Source organism: Saccopteryx leptura, chromosome 2, assembly GCF_036850995.1.
Source record: "Saccopteryx leptura isolate mSacLep1 chromosome 2, mSacLep1_pri_phased_curated, whole genome shotgun sequence".
NCBI lineage: Eukaryota > Metazoa > Chordata > Mammalia > Chiroptera > Emballonuridae > Saccopteryx > Saccopteryx leptura.
Window position 1 is genome coordinate 351,259,757 of NC_089504.1, and position 17,842 is coordinate 351,277,598.

At 44.6% G+C, this 17,842-nt stretch overlaps 1 protein-coding gene, 1 non-coding gene and 2 pseudogenes across 6 annotated transcripts in view; 2 read left to right on the forward strand and 2 right to left on the reverse strand.

The window, feature by feature from the left end:
* Positions 1-3,802: 3,802 nt before the first annotated feature.
* The window catches only part of SPAG9 (sperm associated antigen 9), a 140,689-nt gene continuing 126,649 nt past the window's right edge, over positions 3,803-17,842 (reverse strand). For 3 of the 5 annotated variants that reach the window (XM_066364597.1, XM_066364595.1, XM_066364598.1), the window contains 4 exons: positions 17,759-17,797; positions 16,674-16,850; positions 10,494-10,643; positions 3,803-7,469 (listed from right to left, as the gene is read on the reverse strand). In XM_066364597.1, the coding sequence (XP_066220694.1) occupies positions 7,354-7,469; positions 10,494-10,643; positions 16,674-16,850; positions 17,759-17,797 (482 nt within the window). In that variant the 3' untranslated portion in view covers positions 3,803-7,353. The remainder of the gene's footprint in view (positions 7,470-10,493; positions 10,644-16,673; positions 16,851-17,758; positions 17,798-17,842) is intronic. The other 2 variants (XM_066364596.1, XM_066364600.1) reach the window with 1 other exon arrangement.
* LOC136396465 (U6 spliceosomal RNA) lies at positions 9,493-9,599 on the reverse strand. Its single transcript, XR_010749752.1, has one exon. It is a non-coding gene; the product is annotated as a U6 spliceosomal RNA (small nuclear RNA).
* On the forward strand, positions 10,722-14,309 carry LOC136394427 (coiled-coil domain-containing protein 158 pseudogene; annotated as a pseudogene).
* On the forward strand, positions 14,309-14,768 carry LOC136392436 (coiled-coil domain-containing protein 158-like; annotated as a pseudogene).

A 17,842-nucleotide genomic window follows, 5' to 3' on the forward strand; every position in this document is an offset into this window, starting at 1 on the left:
GAGGAAGCTCAATGAAAACGAGCAACAGGAAAAGAAATCGAGGCCTCACTGGAGGAAGTACACACACATATTTTTGTTTGCTGTTGAGCAGTATATTATCTCATTTAGTCTCTCCACCAATCCCGCAACTAAGATCTCTTTATCACAACACACCTGATAAAGAAACGCAAGACCCCACTCTCTTTGGGTGTCTGTGCACCTGAGATCAAGCGTAACAGATGGGGGTTTGCAGCCTTCCTTGGGCAGAGTGATGCTAAGTTTTTCAATCATGCAGAAAGCACGTCACTCTCCTTGCCACCATTCCACACCCGCTGTGCATCTGATGTTAATATTTTGTTTAGTTCTGTTTATCTGTTTCTACCCTTTATACATAGTGACTGGGAGTTTGTCATACAGCATTCCAAGCAACAGATACTGAATAAATGTTTTGATGGAACCTAAAAATGTCAATCTTACTATTTTCATGTCTCATTGTGCCTGCACAGGAATGAGCTGAACTCTTAGATGCAAAAGAGATTATGTGTCCATCTCCTCCTATGTTTAATTTTCATGGAACTTTTTTTGGGGGTGGGTGGGACGACAGGGAAAGGTATTCCCTGAAAGGTCTGACAGGCCAGGGTGGTACTGCTTCCTAACACAGACTTGATATAGGAATATACTGCATTAGAGGCCCTGGCCGGTTGGCTCAGTGGTAGAGCGTCGGCCTGACGTGCAAGGGGTCCCAGGTTCGATTCCCGGCCAGGGCACACAGGAGAGGCGCCCATCTGCCTCTCCACCCCTCCCTCTCTCCTTCCTCTCTGTCTCTCTTTTCCCCTCCCGCAGCGAGGCTCCACTGGAGCAAAGATGGCCCGGGCGCTGGGGATGGCTCCTTGGCCTCTGCCCCAGGCGCTAGAGTGGCTCTGGTCGCGACAGAGCGACGCCCCGGAGGGGCAGAGCATCGCCCCCTGGTGGGCAGAGCGTCGCCCCCTGGTGGGCGTGCCAGGTGGATCCCGGTTGGGCACATGCGGGAGTCTGTCTGACTGTCTCTCCCCGTTTCCGGCTTCAGAAAAATACAGGAAAAAAAAAAAAAAAGAATATACTGCATTAGATAAGCACAGAAGACAGTTTGTTTTTTACCACATTACAAAAAGCCAAAGCAGAACCCATGATGAATCAATAAATGTGTTCAACTACTGCTCCTAATGTACAGCCAGAATACTTCACACAATTCGCCATTTTTGCATCTCTTCCCTCTCCTTCTTCCTAACGGTGTCTTACTCATCCTCACACATCTGGAACCTCTGAAGTCTGCTGCTGAGTGCCTGCTTGGGCCAGGTGTGTTGGCTGCTATCACACCTGCCATCACAAGAACCGAAAGGCAGGGGTTAGGGGGCTTACTCTTTCTATAGTAAGGGTTATGGCTTTCTTCCATGTAAAAAATATCCTTGCCAAGTAACTGGAGATGAAATAGTCCAAGCTTTTAATGTAGCGATAAGTTCAAAGTACCCTAAGCTTCAATTATCCATGAATCAAAAGGAAAGAGCACTGGGCTAAGCCTGGGGTGAGTGGCTGGCAGGTCATCACGTACTGGTAATAACCAGCTAAGAGTGAATGAAGCTTTGTGCTCCTGGAAAAACAGATGTTTGTGAATCCAGCTGGGTTGCTCTTCAGTTCCTCCTAAGCAGGTGTTCCCAGTGCAAGAATCAGAATCACCTGGAGCCTGGCCAGGTGGCTCAGTGGATAAAGTGTCTACCTGGTGTGCCAGAGTTCGTGGGTTTGACCCCCCACCCCCAGTCTGGGTATGTACGAGAAGCAATCAGTACACAACTAAATGGAACTACTAAGTGAAACGAGTTGATGGTTCTCTCTTCCCTCTTCCCTTTCTCAAATCAATGGAAAAAAAACCCACCCAGGTAACCATTTCCCCAAATACACATCTGGTAGACTGCAGATGAGAGGAAGGAAACCATTGCATTCTGGGAACCAGCTGGGGGGGAAGGGGGTTCAGGCCATGCTCCCCCTCCTGGCCGCATTGAGAAGGGCAGTTTTTACATGAAGCCACTGGCCCTGCGTTGGGGCTGGTTGGTCCATCTCTTCTTTTAGGCCTCAGGTCAAAGCATAACTACTTTCTTCTTGTGGGTGGGAGCTGATGTTGTTTCAAGGAGCTAAACCATCCGCTCCTTTGTACATTGTCATTCTGATAAATTGGAAATTCTAAGCAGTCAAATCCTACCCACCAGACACCTGTGCCTCCTGGGGGATTGGGCAACCGTGGGTCTGCAAGCAGGTGTGGTGGCATCTGTACATACAACACAGTGAGGCCAGTAAGAGCCAGGGTCACAGACCCAGAGAGGATCAGCGCTAGGATTTTATTTCAGATCACCTGGATAAGTCACCTACTTTTAACACATGAGAAAAAACAGTCCTCAAGCTGAGCCACAACACACTTACCTGTGACACTCACAGATGCCTGTGTGCAGAGCCCCACAGAAGAATCCGATCCAGTAAGTGGGTCGGGTGGAGTTGATGCCCCTCTGTGTGATTCGGGGGTGCCATGTTAAAGTGACTTGTTCAGGGTCACTGAGGCCTGGACAAGGCTGCAGCCTTCTTTGTCACTACACCAGTGTCTGTAAAGGAACTTTCTTTTTTTTATAGATTGAATTTAGAGAGTTAGAGAGAGGAATGGAGAAAGAGAGAGAAGCATCCATTTGTTGTTCCTCTTAGTTCTGTGTTCACTGGTCACTTCCTATATGTGCCCTGACCAGGGATTGAACCCGCAACCTTGGTATTTTGAGATGACGTTCTAATCAACTGAGCTAACTGGCCAAGGCTAATGGAACTGACTTCAAAACTGAACTGCAGTCACTATCAAATATTGAAGACATTCTGAAAAGTCCCAGTGTGGAAAATTACAGCACGTCTTCCGTGCTGGCCAGGGCTCTGCAGCCACACTGAAGGGAAGAGGCTGGGTGTGGATGAGGAAGAGCTGGGGGGGGGGGGGGACGCAGGGAGCATCTCCGTAGTAAGGGGTGGAAGACGGTTCACCGGGTGGCGTGAGGCGGGCTCTGTGGCCTGCTTCCCCGACCAGATGAACATGAATGACTCCTGTCCACATGCTGCTCCAGCTCCTCACTGCAGACAGGCTGCGTCGGGGCGATGACTGAATGAGGCTGAAAAGAATTAATCAGTCTCCAAAGCAGTAAGTTGGCAGGCTCCAGAGGACTAAGGGGCAGTTAGGTCAGGGATGAGCCAGGCTATCCATTAGACTCTAGTGTCCGACCTCACTGGATAGATGGCCATGCCTTTTGTCTGGCGAACTGTCCTATTAACATACCAGTCGGGGCTACTTTTCCTATCACGTAAGAGACCCACATTTCTTGTCAACAAAATACGGTGGATTAGTCTAAATACAACTGCACTGGATCCAGGTTCATACTGTGCCAGCACATGATGTGTTTTCTAATTGCCCTTCCTTCCAGAGCCCCGCCCACGCAAACGCACCACACGTCTCACTGAATCTGCACTGCAGCCCGCCCCTCGTCACTGAGTAATCTGGCGAATGGCACGCCTCAGTGTCATGTGTGGGCTTTACTCAGCCACCTGCGTTTCTAGAAAGCCCTCTGTCTATTACTCATGGCTCCTGTGAGCACATGAGCCAGACAGACATGTTCTTCATGTACGCCCCACTGCCTGCCTTCAGCTAGTGCCAAAGGGCGGCAGCCTGACGAAGGACATGCTCACTGGGGAGAGCTACTGGACTTTCCAATAATAACCAAGTTCAGACTCCTAGGAACGGCAAAAACAAAATACACCAGGTCTCATATATGTTTCATATACATATTTATATATTTTTCATGTACAAAGTTACATTCTGAACCCCAGGGATTCCATAATAGAAATAAATACTGAAATAACTACATTGCTAAACGAGCTTTTTTACTCTTAGAAACGAAGCCTCGGCATCTAAGAGACAGCAAGTAGGACACGCTAGAACCCATTTTTCAGATTACAGAGGCAAGTAAAATTCTGGATAAAATATTTAGGACAAAAAAAATTCAGAACATAAAATGGTTAAAATATATTCAAATATTGAGAGATGTATGACATTAATAATAAAAACTTAATTTTAAGAGGAAGAAAAAGACATTCTGTGTTATAAAACAGTATAACCCTGCTAGAAAGCATTTATAATTTCCACCTTTAATTCCTCCATTCTACCCAGGTTACAGACTGGGACCACTGAGTCCCTTTCTTGACATGATCAATTAAGAAGAGCCCTAAATCTGGTTGAGTCCTTTGGTAACGATCATAATACTTAAGAGGAAATAAATATTCAGTTCCACAGCATTTGCAAGACACACATTCCTTAGGACAGTTCATATTATAAGACAACTGTCCTGCTTTGTTTTGTTTCTAAGGCAGCCATTGTTGAAGGGTCTAATCTCAAGTGTAGGAAGACCTTGACAAGAAATGAACACTACGGCAACTGAGAGCGCATATTCTAACCTCGTCTATGCAAACACTCTTGACTAAAAGTTATGTGCAGCATATTTTGTGCTCAAAACCTTTTACACTCTCAATAGACTAGCAAGACATTCATTCTGATTTTAAAAATTTAGATCCACAAGAAGAAAAATGCTCTCAAAATTGGGTTTCCAAAGAACATTCTCCCCTGGCCTCACAGGGAGTTGCACCTGCATTTACCATAACCGTGTTGACTGCTGTATACAACACTGCCATTCCTGCAGACCTGAGACTGGCCGGGCCCAACGCCGGCAGCTCACATGGGGCGACCTCACACACAACCCAAACATCAGACGAGAACATTCTTGGGCCTCCCTTATTTCTTCCAACGGGTAAAGTGGTTCTCACACAAAGAGGCCAAGCTGAGGCACTCGGCCTTGTCTCTGCCCTTGGCATGCAAGCTGTGCATTTACACCAACCACTTCGCTGCTTGCAAAAAGCTGACGTTTTGGCATTTACTTCCATAGGTTACCACTGACCAGAGTGAACATTACAAGAATTAATATAAACCTGCTATTGGGGAAAAGAGAGAAATAAAGCAACCTGGAGAAAATAGTTAACCGGGATTGCTAACATGAGGACAAGCCCTTAAAACAAACTGGACGGGCGTGCTCTCTCTAGTCCCTGAAGGTAACAGACAGGGCCACAGTCTGATGGTTCAATCGATGAAATACCCGCACACCCTGTCCTTACGGTACAGCTGGGAGGTTGAAAAGAGCAATCGCACCCATTGCCAGCATGTCTGTTTCCATTTCTCGGCTTCAACTCCTGATTTCCTACTTTACATTCAGTCACACAAACTGTACAAGACGGAACAGCAAACAGGGTCTAACTCTGGGATTTTACTTCCTGGGATTAAAACTCCCAAGCATTTCGCTGTCTCTTTGTGAATTTATACAACGTTCCCAAAAACGTTTAAGAATGTGGTTTTTTTAAGGTATGCCAAAAATAACTCAGACTTAAAATGAAATAAAAACATAACTTATATGTTATGGAAAGTGGCCTAAGTCTTGGTGCCCTGAAGAAAATCCACAGCTCAAGCAAAAATTTCTCCTTTTTACTGTGTGCCATGGACAATGTGTTCATGGACACATGGCCGTGTGCCTCCAAAGGACTCCTCCAGCTCATTAAAACTCATGTATTTTTCCCCCATAATCTAGTCTAGTGGTCGGCAAACTCATTAGTCAACAGAGCCAAATATCAACAGTACAACAACTGAAATTTCTTTTGAGAGCCAAATTTTTAAAACTTAAACTATATAGGTAGGTACATTGTTATTAACTTAATTAGGGTACTCCTAAGCTGGCCTTTGCGCCCGCACGTGGTATTCTATGGAAGAGCCGTATGTGGCTCGCGAGCCGCAGTTTGCCAACCACTGATCTAGTCTAATCATATATATGCTCAAAAGACACTGGTGTACTTTTCCCAAGTATCTTTATATGAAAAGCAATCCCTGGTACTTAAGAACAATCACACAGCTGACACCTGTGTCTACTCTTTTCTTTGAAGTACTCCTTCTGATGAGGGGTTTTATCCAATAGGTGTATATTTTTTAAATAGCACTTAAATTTATATTTAGCTTTGCTTAAAGATGAGGAAAAAATGGCAAATCACACATTTTGAAGAAGCTTGAAAGGGGAAAACAGCAGCATAATGGTTTCTTAAACTTATTAAACATGAAAATCAGACCCAGACACTCTTTTTCAAATAGGCACTGAGAGTGAAAAGATGTCAGCTGGCCTCCACGGTCCGGGGCTCTGTCGTCTCGCCCTTCCCAGCCTCCTCTCTGCAGACAGCACTCTAACCTCGCGAGGGCAGAAAGCCAACTGCATCCCTTACATACAGAAGCCCAAGCGCGAGCTGCTCTGTGGTTTTATACAGAACGAGAAGATGCCGTTTCTAATCAGATCCCGCCTTCAGTTCGTTAGGTCACATTCTGTCACCACCATGGCCTCACTCTTAGTAACTGGTGACGGTCGTCCAAGAACAATTATTAAACAGGTCAATTTTTTACATGAAAAAACTCAACCAACCACCACCATCTGCTGGTACAAAGAATTCAAAACACAATTTCCTTTTGAAAAATATCCTCCCCTTGCTGATCCCTATCTTCTAAGCCTTACAAGTATAAACCTTTCAGACATATTAGTATGAAAATGAAACTAGTCTCAAAAAAAAAAAAAAATCAGAATATTCAGAGAAGCAAGCCTCATAAACTTCAAAGCTCTAAGTCAGAAATAGGAAACATTTATTTAAATAGTGTTGTCCTAATTTCTTTAATATAAAACCCCCCCAAATCTGATGAAAACAAAGTTTTTATATACCATATAAACAAGATCTGTCAGATTTGAAAGTGAAAGTTAAAGTAATTACAGTTAGCGTTTAGCCCTCTCGAGACATGAGATAAATTCTGATACTCCACTCGAAATTAGTTTGTGTTGATTTTATAATACACTGGGAAAACTTCACTGTTGTATTTAATAGTACAGTTTGACTTAGCAAGTGATTCCATTAATTCCATTATTATTAGTGACAGCTAAAAAGTGACCCTGTCAGACAAAGTGAGTGACATTAGCTGTGGCAAAATAAACCACATCTGGATTGCTTTCTAGAATTCACCAGTTTGCAGAGTAAACATTCTTTGACTTGTTCTTAATACATTGACACTGCCTATAACACTGGTGCAGTTGCTATGGTAAGACAGAGTTTGTGATGTAAAGTTAACAGGAAAAAATGCTCACACATTGGGCGGTGAAACTTGTTTCACAAAGAGAGCATTAAATAAAGAGGAAAAGGGGGGAAAAACATGCAGAAGAGACAGCTTTGCTGTCTCCACCATGTCCCATGGGCTCACTCACTGCCATACATCACTTGCCACACTATCAAGTGACTCCTTTCCGCTCTGGCGACAGAAGGTTCAAGTGGAAGATCCTCTCCCAGAAGTTCTGATTCTCCACCTTCGTCACCTGGGGGAGGACAGGGAGATTCGGGTCAGGCTGGGGAGGTATATGCAGGCCGGTGTGCACCAGGCACGGTGCTCGGGTCAGTGCAGGAACAATGCACTCAGCTTGTCGGACGCCCATCACAGAGACACAGTGGGAGCAACACCCTGAACCAGAATCTTCACTCTGACTTTGGAAAAGGTTCATTCACCTATCAGACTCCGTCTGTAACAGTGAGTTCACTCTGCTACATTGGAGACTCATCCCAATACGTCTGCATACTGACGATCACAGAAATGGGAGCTAACAAGACACAGCTGTCCAATTCTGTTTATCTAAAATGGACAGTCTGCTCTTGTCTATTTGAAAATATGAACTGAGACAGACAGCATTATAAATGTGCAAGCATGGGGATATACCCCACAACCAACTAAACCCAAGCAGCTCATGCTCACCATCAGACAGACAACTGACACAAGCCCCTGGAAGCGCCCCATCTCCCTGCAGCATGATGAGACGGCAGTCATCATCATCACCTACACACGGGGCTTCGTTCCCGCGACCTTCAAGCTCAGGCGGGGGAATGATTAGCCGTGTATGGTGGAGACGGAGAAGTAAGGCTGAGCCCCAGACTAGAGGTTCTTCTGGGAGCCGCTGAGTGAACTGGACAAGTGAGGTCCTGATCCAAGGCCCCGCTCTCCAAGGCCCGGTGCTGGCATCTACACTCCTCTCTCCAAGCGCTCATCCACCAGTCCAGTCGCTGCAGAGCAGGGCTATTCTGGCACGAGCCAGTAACAAGTCATCTAGTGGGACAGATTCTCCAGCAGAATCCTACACACTTACATAACAAAGGACAAGCTGTAACACTGATTTACTAGAATTCTGTAATGTGCCGCACCTGAATTTCAGCTGGGCAAAGGAAAACGTTGATACTCTCAACTAGAAACAGTGGAAAAGAAAAACCCTTAAAAATTGGCATTTCTCTCTGCAGGTCAAACCCTCCTACCCAGTCGCTAGTGGCCTTTTCAAAGCAGTGTCAAACTGTGGAGAGGAACACTCTATAAAAGGCGCAAGACAATCCTATTTCTGAACTGAAATAGTCAGGCAATTGGAATATAAAAAATAGGAAATAGGTTTGGTTTTTCAATTTGAAAAAACTACAATGATAATGACATTAATGGGCTGAGACAAAAGATTGTTGGCATGTGCTTTTGAGTTGTTTTATTTTGAAGGTTCTATTTTTAAAAATGACCGTTCCCTAAGTTCTACATCTTACTTAATTAATCCATTAAAAATATGGGACTGTTGGGATCAATTTGTCATTGTTAATATATTACAGAAAATAAAAAAGGAAAAGAAACAAAAGAAATCAAGTTGAATTTTTAAAAATTTTACTATTAAAATTTACCTATGTTTTAAGACAAGTCTGTTTTTCAGGTTTAACTAAGGATACTGACACCTGGTTAAGCAATTTTTATGCTCTTTTCAAAATCCACAGTGGAAGGAATTTTTAGTGGAAATGGAAAGATTACAGAGACTTTATTAACATAACATACTCTGTACGATTCCAGCTGTCATGATGCACTCCAAAAACAGCCCAGAAAACCACCCAGTCCAGTGAGGTCCCTCCGTTCCTGCAAACGTCACCAGCATCAATCAGTTCCTAAACCTAACACTAACACTTGCCTTAAAAGTGTCAATAAACCTTTCTGCATCAGACATACTAGTTTATACCAATTACGTGTAGCCGACTCATTTACATGACCCTAAATGTTACACTCCCTTTTATAGTATTCATAACTAAAAAGTATCTACCACAAATCTACAACATTACATCCTTTAAAACTTTCTGTTTAGGAACTTTTTGCATCACTGTGAATTTTAGGCCAGAGTTCGCTCATTTATGGCAGTTAAGTAAATTGACATCACAGTGCTTCCCGTTTATAAAGAACTGAACTTCCACCAACATCAACTCTGCATTTCCGTTGTGCCTCTTTGGCAATTCCTTCTTACAGAGATCCTTTCGTAAGCTCTAATAATCATTTTTAAAAACATGGAGCGCTTCATGAATTTGCGTGTCATCCTTGCGCAGGGGCCGTGCTAATCTTCTCTGTATCGGTCCAATTCTAGTGCATGTGCTGCCGAAGCGAGCGCTCTAGCGACTCTGTCAATTATTCACACAGGTTCTAGTCTAGAACCTCTCCTCAGCCCGCTATCGTGCCCTCTGGTGAGCTCATCAACCTTGTGACTTATGGTGCCACTGACGGTCAAGAGGCCTTCATATACAACCGGACCCTGCTATCTTCTAACGCAGGGGTCCCCAAACTTTTTACACAGGGGGCCAGTTCACTGTCCCTCAGACCATTGGAGGGCCAGACTATAAAAAAAAACTATGAACAAATCCCTATGCATACTGCACATATCTTATTTTAAAGTAAAAAAACCAAAACAGGAACAAATACAATATTTAAAGTAAAGAACAAGTAAATTTAAATCAATAAACTGACCAGTATTTCAATGGGAACTACGGGCCTGCTTTTGGCTAATGAGATGGTCAATGTCCGGTTCCATATTTGTCACTGCTAGATGTAACAAGTGATGTGACGTGCTTCCGGAGCCATGAGGTGTGCATCCCACGTCACTGGAAGTAGTACTGTATGTGAGCGATGCCATGCTTTGCGTCTCTCACTGACCACCAATGAAAGAGGTGCCCCTTCCGGAAGTGCGGCGGGGGCCGGATAAATGGCCTCAGGGGGCCGCATGTGGCCCGCGGGCCGTAGTTTGGGGACCCCTGTTCTAACGCTTCTTCAAATAAAACTTCGGATCCACTTTGGTATAAAAAAGAAATATTAAAAAAAAAAAAAAGGGAGGGAGGAAAGAAGGGAAAGAGGGAGGAAGGAAAAAGAGATATATAAAGTCCTTTCCCAAGTGAAGAATGCAAAAAAAAACCTCGTAGAAATCACTTATCAAAGTGGTTTCTTGTTTACCAAGGGTGAAGATCCAGGTCAGAGGACCCAGGGGCAATGGGGGCCCCAGAAGCAGACTTACCCATCCGGAAGTCAATGTAGCCCTCTCCTCCGCTGATGACCAGCATGGACTTCAAGGGCATCTGGCTGCCAGGCTCCTGTGCAGAGGGTCCTACTTTGTCACCTGTCATATCTGTGCCACTACTGCCACTTTGTGGGCTGACAACTTGACCTAGTTATACAGGAACAAGTGAATATTACTTATCACAGATTGGAGTGGGGAGACTCATTTCTGAATGTTCTGAGAAAGATGAACAAAAAGGTACCAAAAAGGTAAGTATATCCTAATACAACCAAGGCACTAGGGATGCCAGAGGCCCCTGCATGATCAGAAAACACCTACAACGGTCATAGGAGCCCAATTTGAACATCTAAATGAAGCCATTCTGTACCGAAGCAGACAGAGGTCCAAAGTCCAGCACGAAATTTGTGCACTGCCAGGCTGGTCCTGGCTGCCTGCTCCAGATGTTTACATCTACGTCTTTGATCTGGGGGACAGAGGGAAGGTGCCCCGAGAGGGCACTTGTGCATTTGTGTGAAAGAGAAAAGTCGTCACCTTAAACTTTCACCTGAAGTTTGGATATTCCTCATTAAGATTTATATTTATTTCAAATTCATGGTTTCCCTCTCATATTTAAGAAAAGTATGACTTATTTTTAATTTGGATTATGCAAATAAAATTACTGGTCAATGTACTGTGTCTGTGTCATTTGCTCTAAGGCTTAAAATTAAGTGCTGAGGTAAACTCCTAGATGTACAATGGCAGAGAGAGACCTTCCAATCTTAGAGCCACTGTAATCGCTATGCCACCCCTCTTAGAAAGCTCTGGCTGTGGGGGATTTGGTTTTTCTTGCCCAAATCTACTGTCCTTTGGTCAAATTGCACAGACCATGCCTCTAAGACAGCAGAACACAGTCCTATGATCCAACATACTTTTAAAATTAATGAAAGTTGCAAGTAGGGAAAACTTTTATTTATTCCATGTCTCATTCATGCATTACTCAATTCTACTCCAGAAGAAATCCGGCCTGCTGGAGAAAGCTGTTAGCAGACTAGACAGTTCTGCCACAGAAGTAGTGCACAGAGGCCTGATACTGGGCCAGCCTGGATGGTTTAATCCTCAGAGCCACTGGCCAACAATGTTGCCCATACTACTTCCAGATCTATACCCAACAGAAGTCTCTCTCACATATACAAGAAGGTCTGCTGCAGTATTATTTTATGTTTTCAATTTTCTCAGAATTAATTTATTGACTTTAGTGCAATCCCAATCAAGAGCCCAGCAGGTTTTTCTGTGGAAATTTATTACAGTGAAGTATTATTTTTAACAGTGGGGGGAAAAGAAAAGAGAAAACATTTAGGCCTATCAATAGGAGACTAAAGCACATTTATTCAGACAGTAGAACCGTAATTAATTAAATGAACTAGATTTTTATGCATAAACTTAACAAATCTCAAAAATGAGAAGCTGCAAAAGAATATATATACATGACATTTAAGTTAAATTCAAAACCACAAAAATACTATATATTGTTTATAGATATATGTCAAACATAGTGAAAGTATTAAAACCCGGGCAAGGTTAATGGTTACAAACAGAGAAGAAAAGGGAAGGAAATGGGACTACAGGGATATAAAGGAGACTTGAAGGGGACTTTATGACATATTTTTTTTCTTTCTTTAAGCAAGAAAACACTTTTACCAGCAGTTCCATTTTAAGGAATTTATCCTAAAGAAATATCTATACAAATATACAAGATGTATGTTTCAGGAAGCTCATTGCGATTCTACTAAGAGTAGTGAGTAGTGAGGGCGCCATGTTCCGGCCCTGCACTGTGTATGTTCATCATCTCATCTCTGGAACTCCCTTGGGAAAATAAGTCTGGTGGCTAATTTCTTAAAAATACTTGACCAGAGAGAGATGAGAGATGGGGGACTGCAGATGCACAGATTGCCTGCCCACTGCTGTGAGGGGCTCTTTTGCAGTTTGTTTGCCTGAGAGGCGGTTTCCCCTGCCTGTCTGCTTGTCCGCCATTGTGAGACTTAATAAAAAGGAATGGTCCAACCCTTTCCAGCATCACAGGTTTTGTACCATCTGCCCGAATCCAGTGTGAACCTGCCTGGCCTCAGCCACGAGCATCACGAACACCTACAACTGGTCCAGGAAGAAGTCTGAGAGAGACGCTCCAGCCAGCCTGGAAGAAAGCAAGCATCTATGTTGTGAACTAAAAATAGAGGCTACCTGGCCGGAACTGCAAGCACCTTCTAGCAGCTGCGAGAAAGCTCCAGCTGACAACTAGGAGAAAAACAGCAACTCAGCCCTGAAACCTCAAGGAAATGACTTCTGTCAACAAGTCAGCTTGGAAAAGGAGCCCCTAACTTCAGGAGAGCCTCCAGGGTTTGCCCTTGCAAATTCGGACCAGGGGAAACTTTGGGAGAGCTGGAGCGCAGTTAGTGCTTGTCGACTCAGAACTGACTGAGGCACGGACAGAACGTGACCAGTTCAGCCAGGAATCTGGAAATTTGGACAACAACCTCAAAAGCTATTGGCTGATCTGCATAAGAGAGAGAAGGAGCTGAGTCTGGAGAAGAGCAGAAAAAGTGGCTGTGGGACCGGGACACTGGCAGCAGCATCACCATCGACCACCTGCGACGGGACCTGGACGGCTGGATCATGGAGCTGCTGCGCCTGGGAGCCGACAAGGCCAAGAAGAGCGTGTGTGAGGACATGGCAGCAGCTCAGGGAAGGAACCATAATCTAGAGAAAGTGTCCTCCTTGACTGCTCAGCACAAATCCACCAAAGAGATGCTTCGTAACCTCACAGACGAGTTGGCAGCTAAGAGACTGACGCTGAAGAGCTCTGAGAGGTCTCTCCGAGAGGACTTGATAGCTTCCCTCCAAGCGAAGGAGGAAAATATGGCCATTAACGCACTGATGAGAAAGTTCCACTCCCTGGTAAGATTGAAACTGCAGGAGCTGCAGCACTGGAAAAATGATATCCTCCGGAACGTGCAGAAAGAGTACGAGGCGCTCGGGCTACAGACAGCCGAACAGAACAGGGTGATTAAGATTCTGCGACAGCAGATGGAGAATAGGACACAGTTCGGAGACCAGCATGGAAGAACAGCCGATGCTATGCAAGTAGAGAAAGCTCAGCTTCAAAAGGAAAGTAACGATAAACTGGAGCTAGTAAAGTTTAAGATTTTTAAAGATAAAATACAAGCAAAGACCCGAGAGCTCAAGGCCAGACAGCGTGATCTGGAGCTGGAGAAGGTGAAGCTGGTGAATGCAGGCTCTGAGCGGCTCCGTGCAATGAAGGACATCAAACAAGAGAGAGATCAGATACGGAATGAGATGAAGACTATTAGGACCGAGTTCAACAGAAGACTATGAAGTCTCAAAAATGAATTTTCAAAATGAAAGTGAAAAAATGGAAACTACTACAAATGAGCTGAAAATGCAACAATTAAAGCCCGCACCATCTGAACTAGAACAAACAAGAAATACATTCAAGTCCATGGAAAGACCTGGTGCTTATGCTACAAAAGTGGCAATGGGGATGCAAAAGGTAAACACAGATAAAAGAGATCAAACAGATGCCTTCAGAGCAAGATACAGTTTTTAGAAGAAGCAATAACAAATTCAAACAAGAAACAGCATTTTCTAAAAGAAAAAAATAATAAATTAAGCCAGGAATTGAGTACTATTGCAACCGAGAAAAACAAGATGACTGAAGAACTAGGAGTTCTAAGATCTCAGGAACGTTGTTTGAAAGAAAAGATTGCAAACATGGAAGTTGTTCTTGACAAGCACTCTGTGAACTCAACACAGACCTGAAACAGCTTCTGCAAAAGTTAAGTGTGTTCAGTGAAGAACCAGCTGTTCCTCTGGGCAAGATGGAGGAAGACAGGAGAACTCCATCTCTGGGAGTCTTATATGTGGCTGTAGAGCCGGTCATCTTACACACAAGAGAGCAGGAGATCCCTCGAGTTGTTTTACATTCCCATCTACAGTACGTCCATCTGTGGAAAATTCAGCTTCTCATTCATTTCAATCTTCTCCAGAGAGGTCTCCAGTTCAGTCACTCCTAACTAGCTCGGCTGAAGAGTCAATAGGTTTCACGTCTCAGTATAGATAGATCCACTAAGCCTGTTCACTCACCTGATTCTCTTAAAGCAACGTCTTCCGTGATCTCAAAGGAAAAAAAGAGGACACAGAAGTGGAAGACCAGGAAAACATGTTACTAAAATGACACATTGCTTGCCTATTCTTTACAGAGAGATGATGCTCAATTAACTGTGGTGTTGCTATAATTAGTGCTCTATGAACTTTTTCTTTTTATGTGAAAATTTAATAAAAGATAGTCTAAAAAAAATACTTTACCAGAAGCTTTATTCAAACCTCTTTCTGCTAAAAACAAAGATTTTATTTTAGATGACTTATCAATCCTGGAATGGCTAATTAATTTTATGCGTCAACTTAGTCATGCTATTGTGCCAAGATATTTGGTCAAAATCCAGTCCGGATATTGCTGTGAAGGTATGACTGACATGTAGAACAGTGGAATCTGAGTAAACCAGATCACTCTCCATAGGGAGGGTGGGCCTCATCCAGCCAGTTGCTGGTCTTCACAGAACAAGATAGCTCGCCAAGGAAGAGGGAATTCTGCCTCCAGACTGTCTTTGTACTCAAGTATTAACTTTTCTGGTCTGCAGAATGCTAGCCTGCCCTGCAGATTTCAGATATGCCAGCCCTTATAATCCCATGAGCCAATTCCTTAAAATCAATCAATCATACTCAAAATGTCTACCACCTACCTCACTCTCCCCCTCTCCTCTCTCACACACATCACCTGTTGGTTCGTTTATCTGAAGAACCCTAAAATACTGAGACACTACTATGTCCAATGTTACACAGTTAATTGATGTGGTAAAGTCATACTTGAAATCCGTTTAACTCTTAGGCTTGCCTCTGATGGAGGAAAAATTCAAAACACGGGTCCTGCTTACTGGTCAGGAACATCATTTTAGTATTCTCAATGGACAGGGCACTTCTCACTGGACATCACTACCACCTTTCAGATCTAGGTGCTACCGCACAGTTCCCAACGCACTTTCATTAATTTTTACAACAAATGAAGTTGGCAAAGAACAGATATTAATCACATCCACTTAAGAAAATGAGGTCTTCCAAAAAAAAAGAAAAGAAAATGAGACAAGTGTTAGGGTGAGCAACCCGCTCAGAGCAGCAGGTACGTGGCGAGCCAGGCGGAGGGCCCGACCGCCAGCCTGCTCTCTGCCACGGCACTGACGGAGGCACGTGGCGAGCCAGGCGGAGGGCCCGACCGCCAGCCTGCTCTCTGCCCCGGCACTGACGGAGGCACGTGGCGAGCCAGGCGGAGGGCCCGACCGCCAGCCTGCTCTCTGCCCCGGCACTGACGGAGGCACGTGGCGAGCCAGGCGGAGGGCCCGACCGCCAGCCTGCTCTCTGCCACCGCACTGACGGAGGCACGTGGCGAGCCAGGCGGAGGGCCCGACCGCCAGCCTGCTCTCTGCCCCGGCACTGACAGAGGCACGTGGCGAGCCAGGCGGAGGGCCCGACCGCCAGCCTGCTCTCTGCCCCGGCACTGACAGAGGCACGTGGCGAGCCAGGCGGAGGGCCCGACCGCCAGCCTGCTCTCTGCCCCGGCACTGACAGAGGCACGTGGCGAGCCAGGCGGAGGGCCCGACCGCCAGCCTGCTCTCTGCCCCGGCACTGACGGAGGCACGTGGCGAGCCAGGCGGAGGGCCCGACCGCCAGCCTGCTCTCTGCCACCGCACTGACGGAGGCACCAGAGCACATTCTCCATGTCTTCCTGCACAAAACCTTGATGGCAGGGGCTTCTTTCTAGCGAACTCCCTAATTAGGCCAAGGCCATTTTTGGTATTTAGCAGTGACAAAGTAATACTATTGCTTTTCAAAAGCAAGCAGGTTCCTTAAATAAAAATCAAGAACTTTGTTTTGAGGGTGAAGGAGAGATTTCAAAACACTTTCATTCCAATAACCCTACAGCACTTTATTCCTACCTCCATTCTAGAACTGTTAATACAGTATAGTGAAATTAACTGTAATTCCGGGACTACCCATTTGAGTAGGTAGTGAAACTAAGGGACAAAAGAGAGACAATGACATTCGGTTTCTCAATAGAATAATCTAACTCACCGGGGACGGCCACAAAGAACTTGACAGCATCCCGATGCCCGTGGAAGCAGAGCTGTGCGTGCGCCATTGAACAATAGGGTATAAATGTCCCTGGGGTCACTTTATCGCTGTTTTCGTCACCATATACGCGGATCACACTTCCAGGACGATTTCCTGGTGCTCCTGAGGTTTTATTTGCTGCAACAGAAAAACCAAATACCAAATATTTTCCCCTAGAAAACAGTAATGATGCGAGAAGTTACTGGTTAATCCTTATGATGTTATCTAAAAGCTACAGCCAGTTGGATAAAACAAAGGCGGCAATGCCAAATCAAGACAAAGCTGGAAAAAAGAGACGTAGCATGCCAGTTATTTAAGTACCTCAGTAAATGGAGGAGGGGATTTTGCCAGTCTAGCAATAACTAAGCTTACTTTTTAAACACATCTATTAATTTTTTAAACACCATTTTAGTTAACAAAATAAAACAGATTTGAATCTTAAGTATGTCTATTTTATTTTGTTTTTTATCTTCATTTTAGAAAACTAACCAGTTAAAGTAAGTGGGTATATTTTTAAGTAAAATTTTTATGGTTTATCTTCTGCTTTTTCTCCCCCATGACAGGAGTACCTCCCTCGAGAGGAGGGGTGAAAGCTATGCTCAGAAGGCTCTAGCCACCACGACAGAGTAACTTTTATTTATACCAGACCAATGATTTACAGGGTTCTTTTAGAATAACCAGACTCACAAAACATCCCCAATTCCATGGGCCAGTAAGTGAATGAAAGAAACATGATTGGTGACAAGAGTAAACAATGGAGATTAATGACAGTTTTAAGAGATGTTTCGTGTTTTTATTGGAAAGAATAAAAGTCTGAAAGAAAGTTTAGCTGCAACAAAAGGTGATACACAGACTAAGCCGCTGAGCAGTAGGTCGGTGGCCAGGTAACGGACATCAAAAACAAAAAGGAAAAAACACCTGCCGTGATGCAGTGACTGCAGTGGATGACATTTAGGAACATTCAAGAGAGTATCTAGAGGCATAAGGACAGCCTCATGGTGGCTGTCAGGAGCCAGGAGAAGAGCTGGCTCCAGATCTGCACTTACCCCTCAGCCCCAGTAAACGTCCCTGGTGGAGGATTACAGCTACAGTGAGAGAGGAGGAGAGGGACATGGAGAGGTGCACGACAG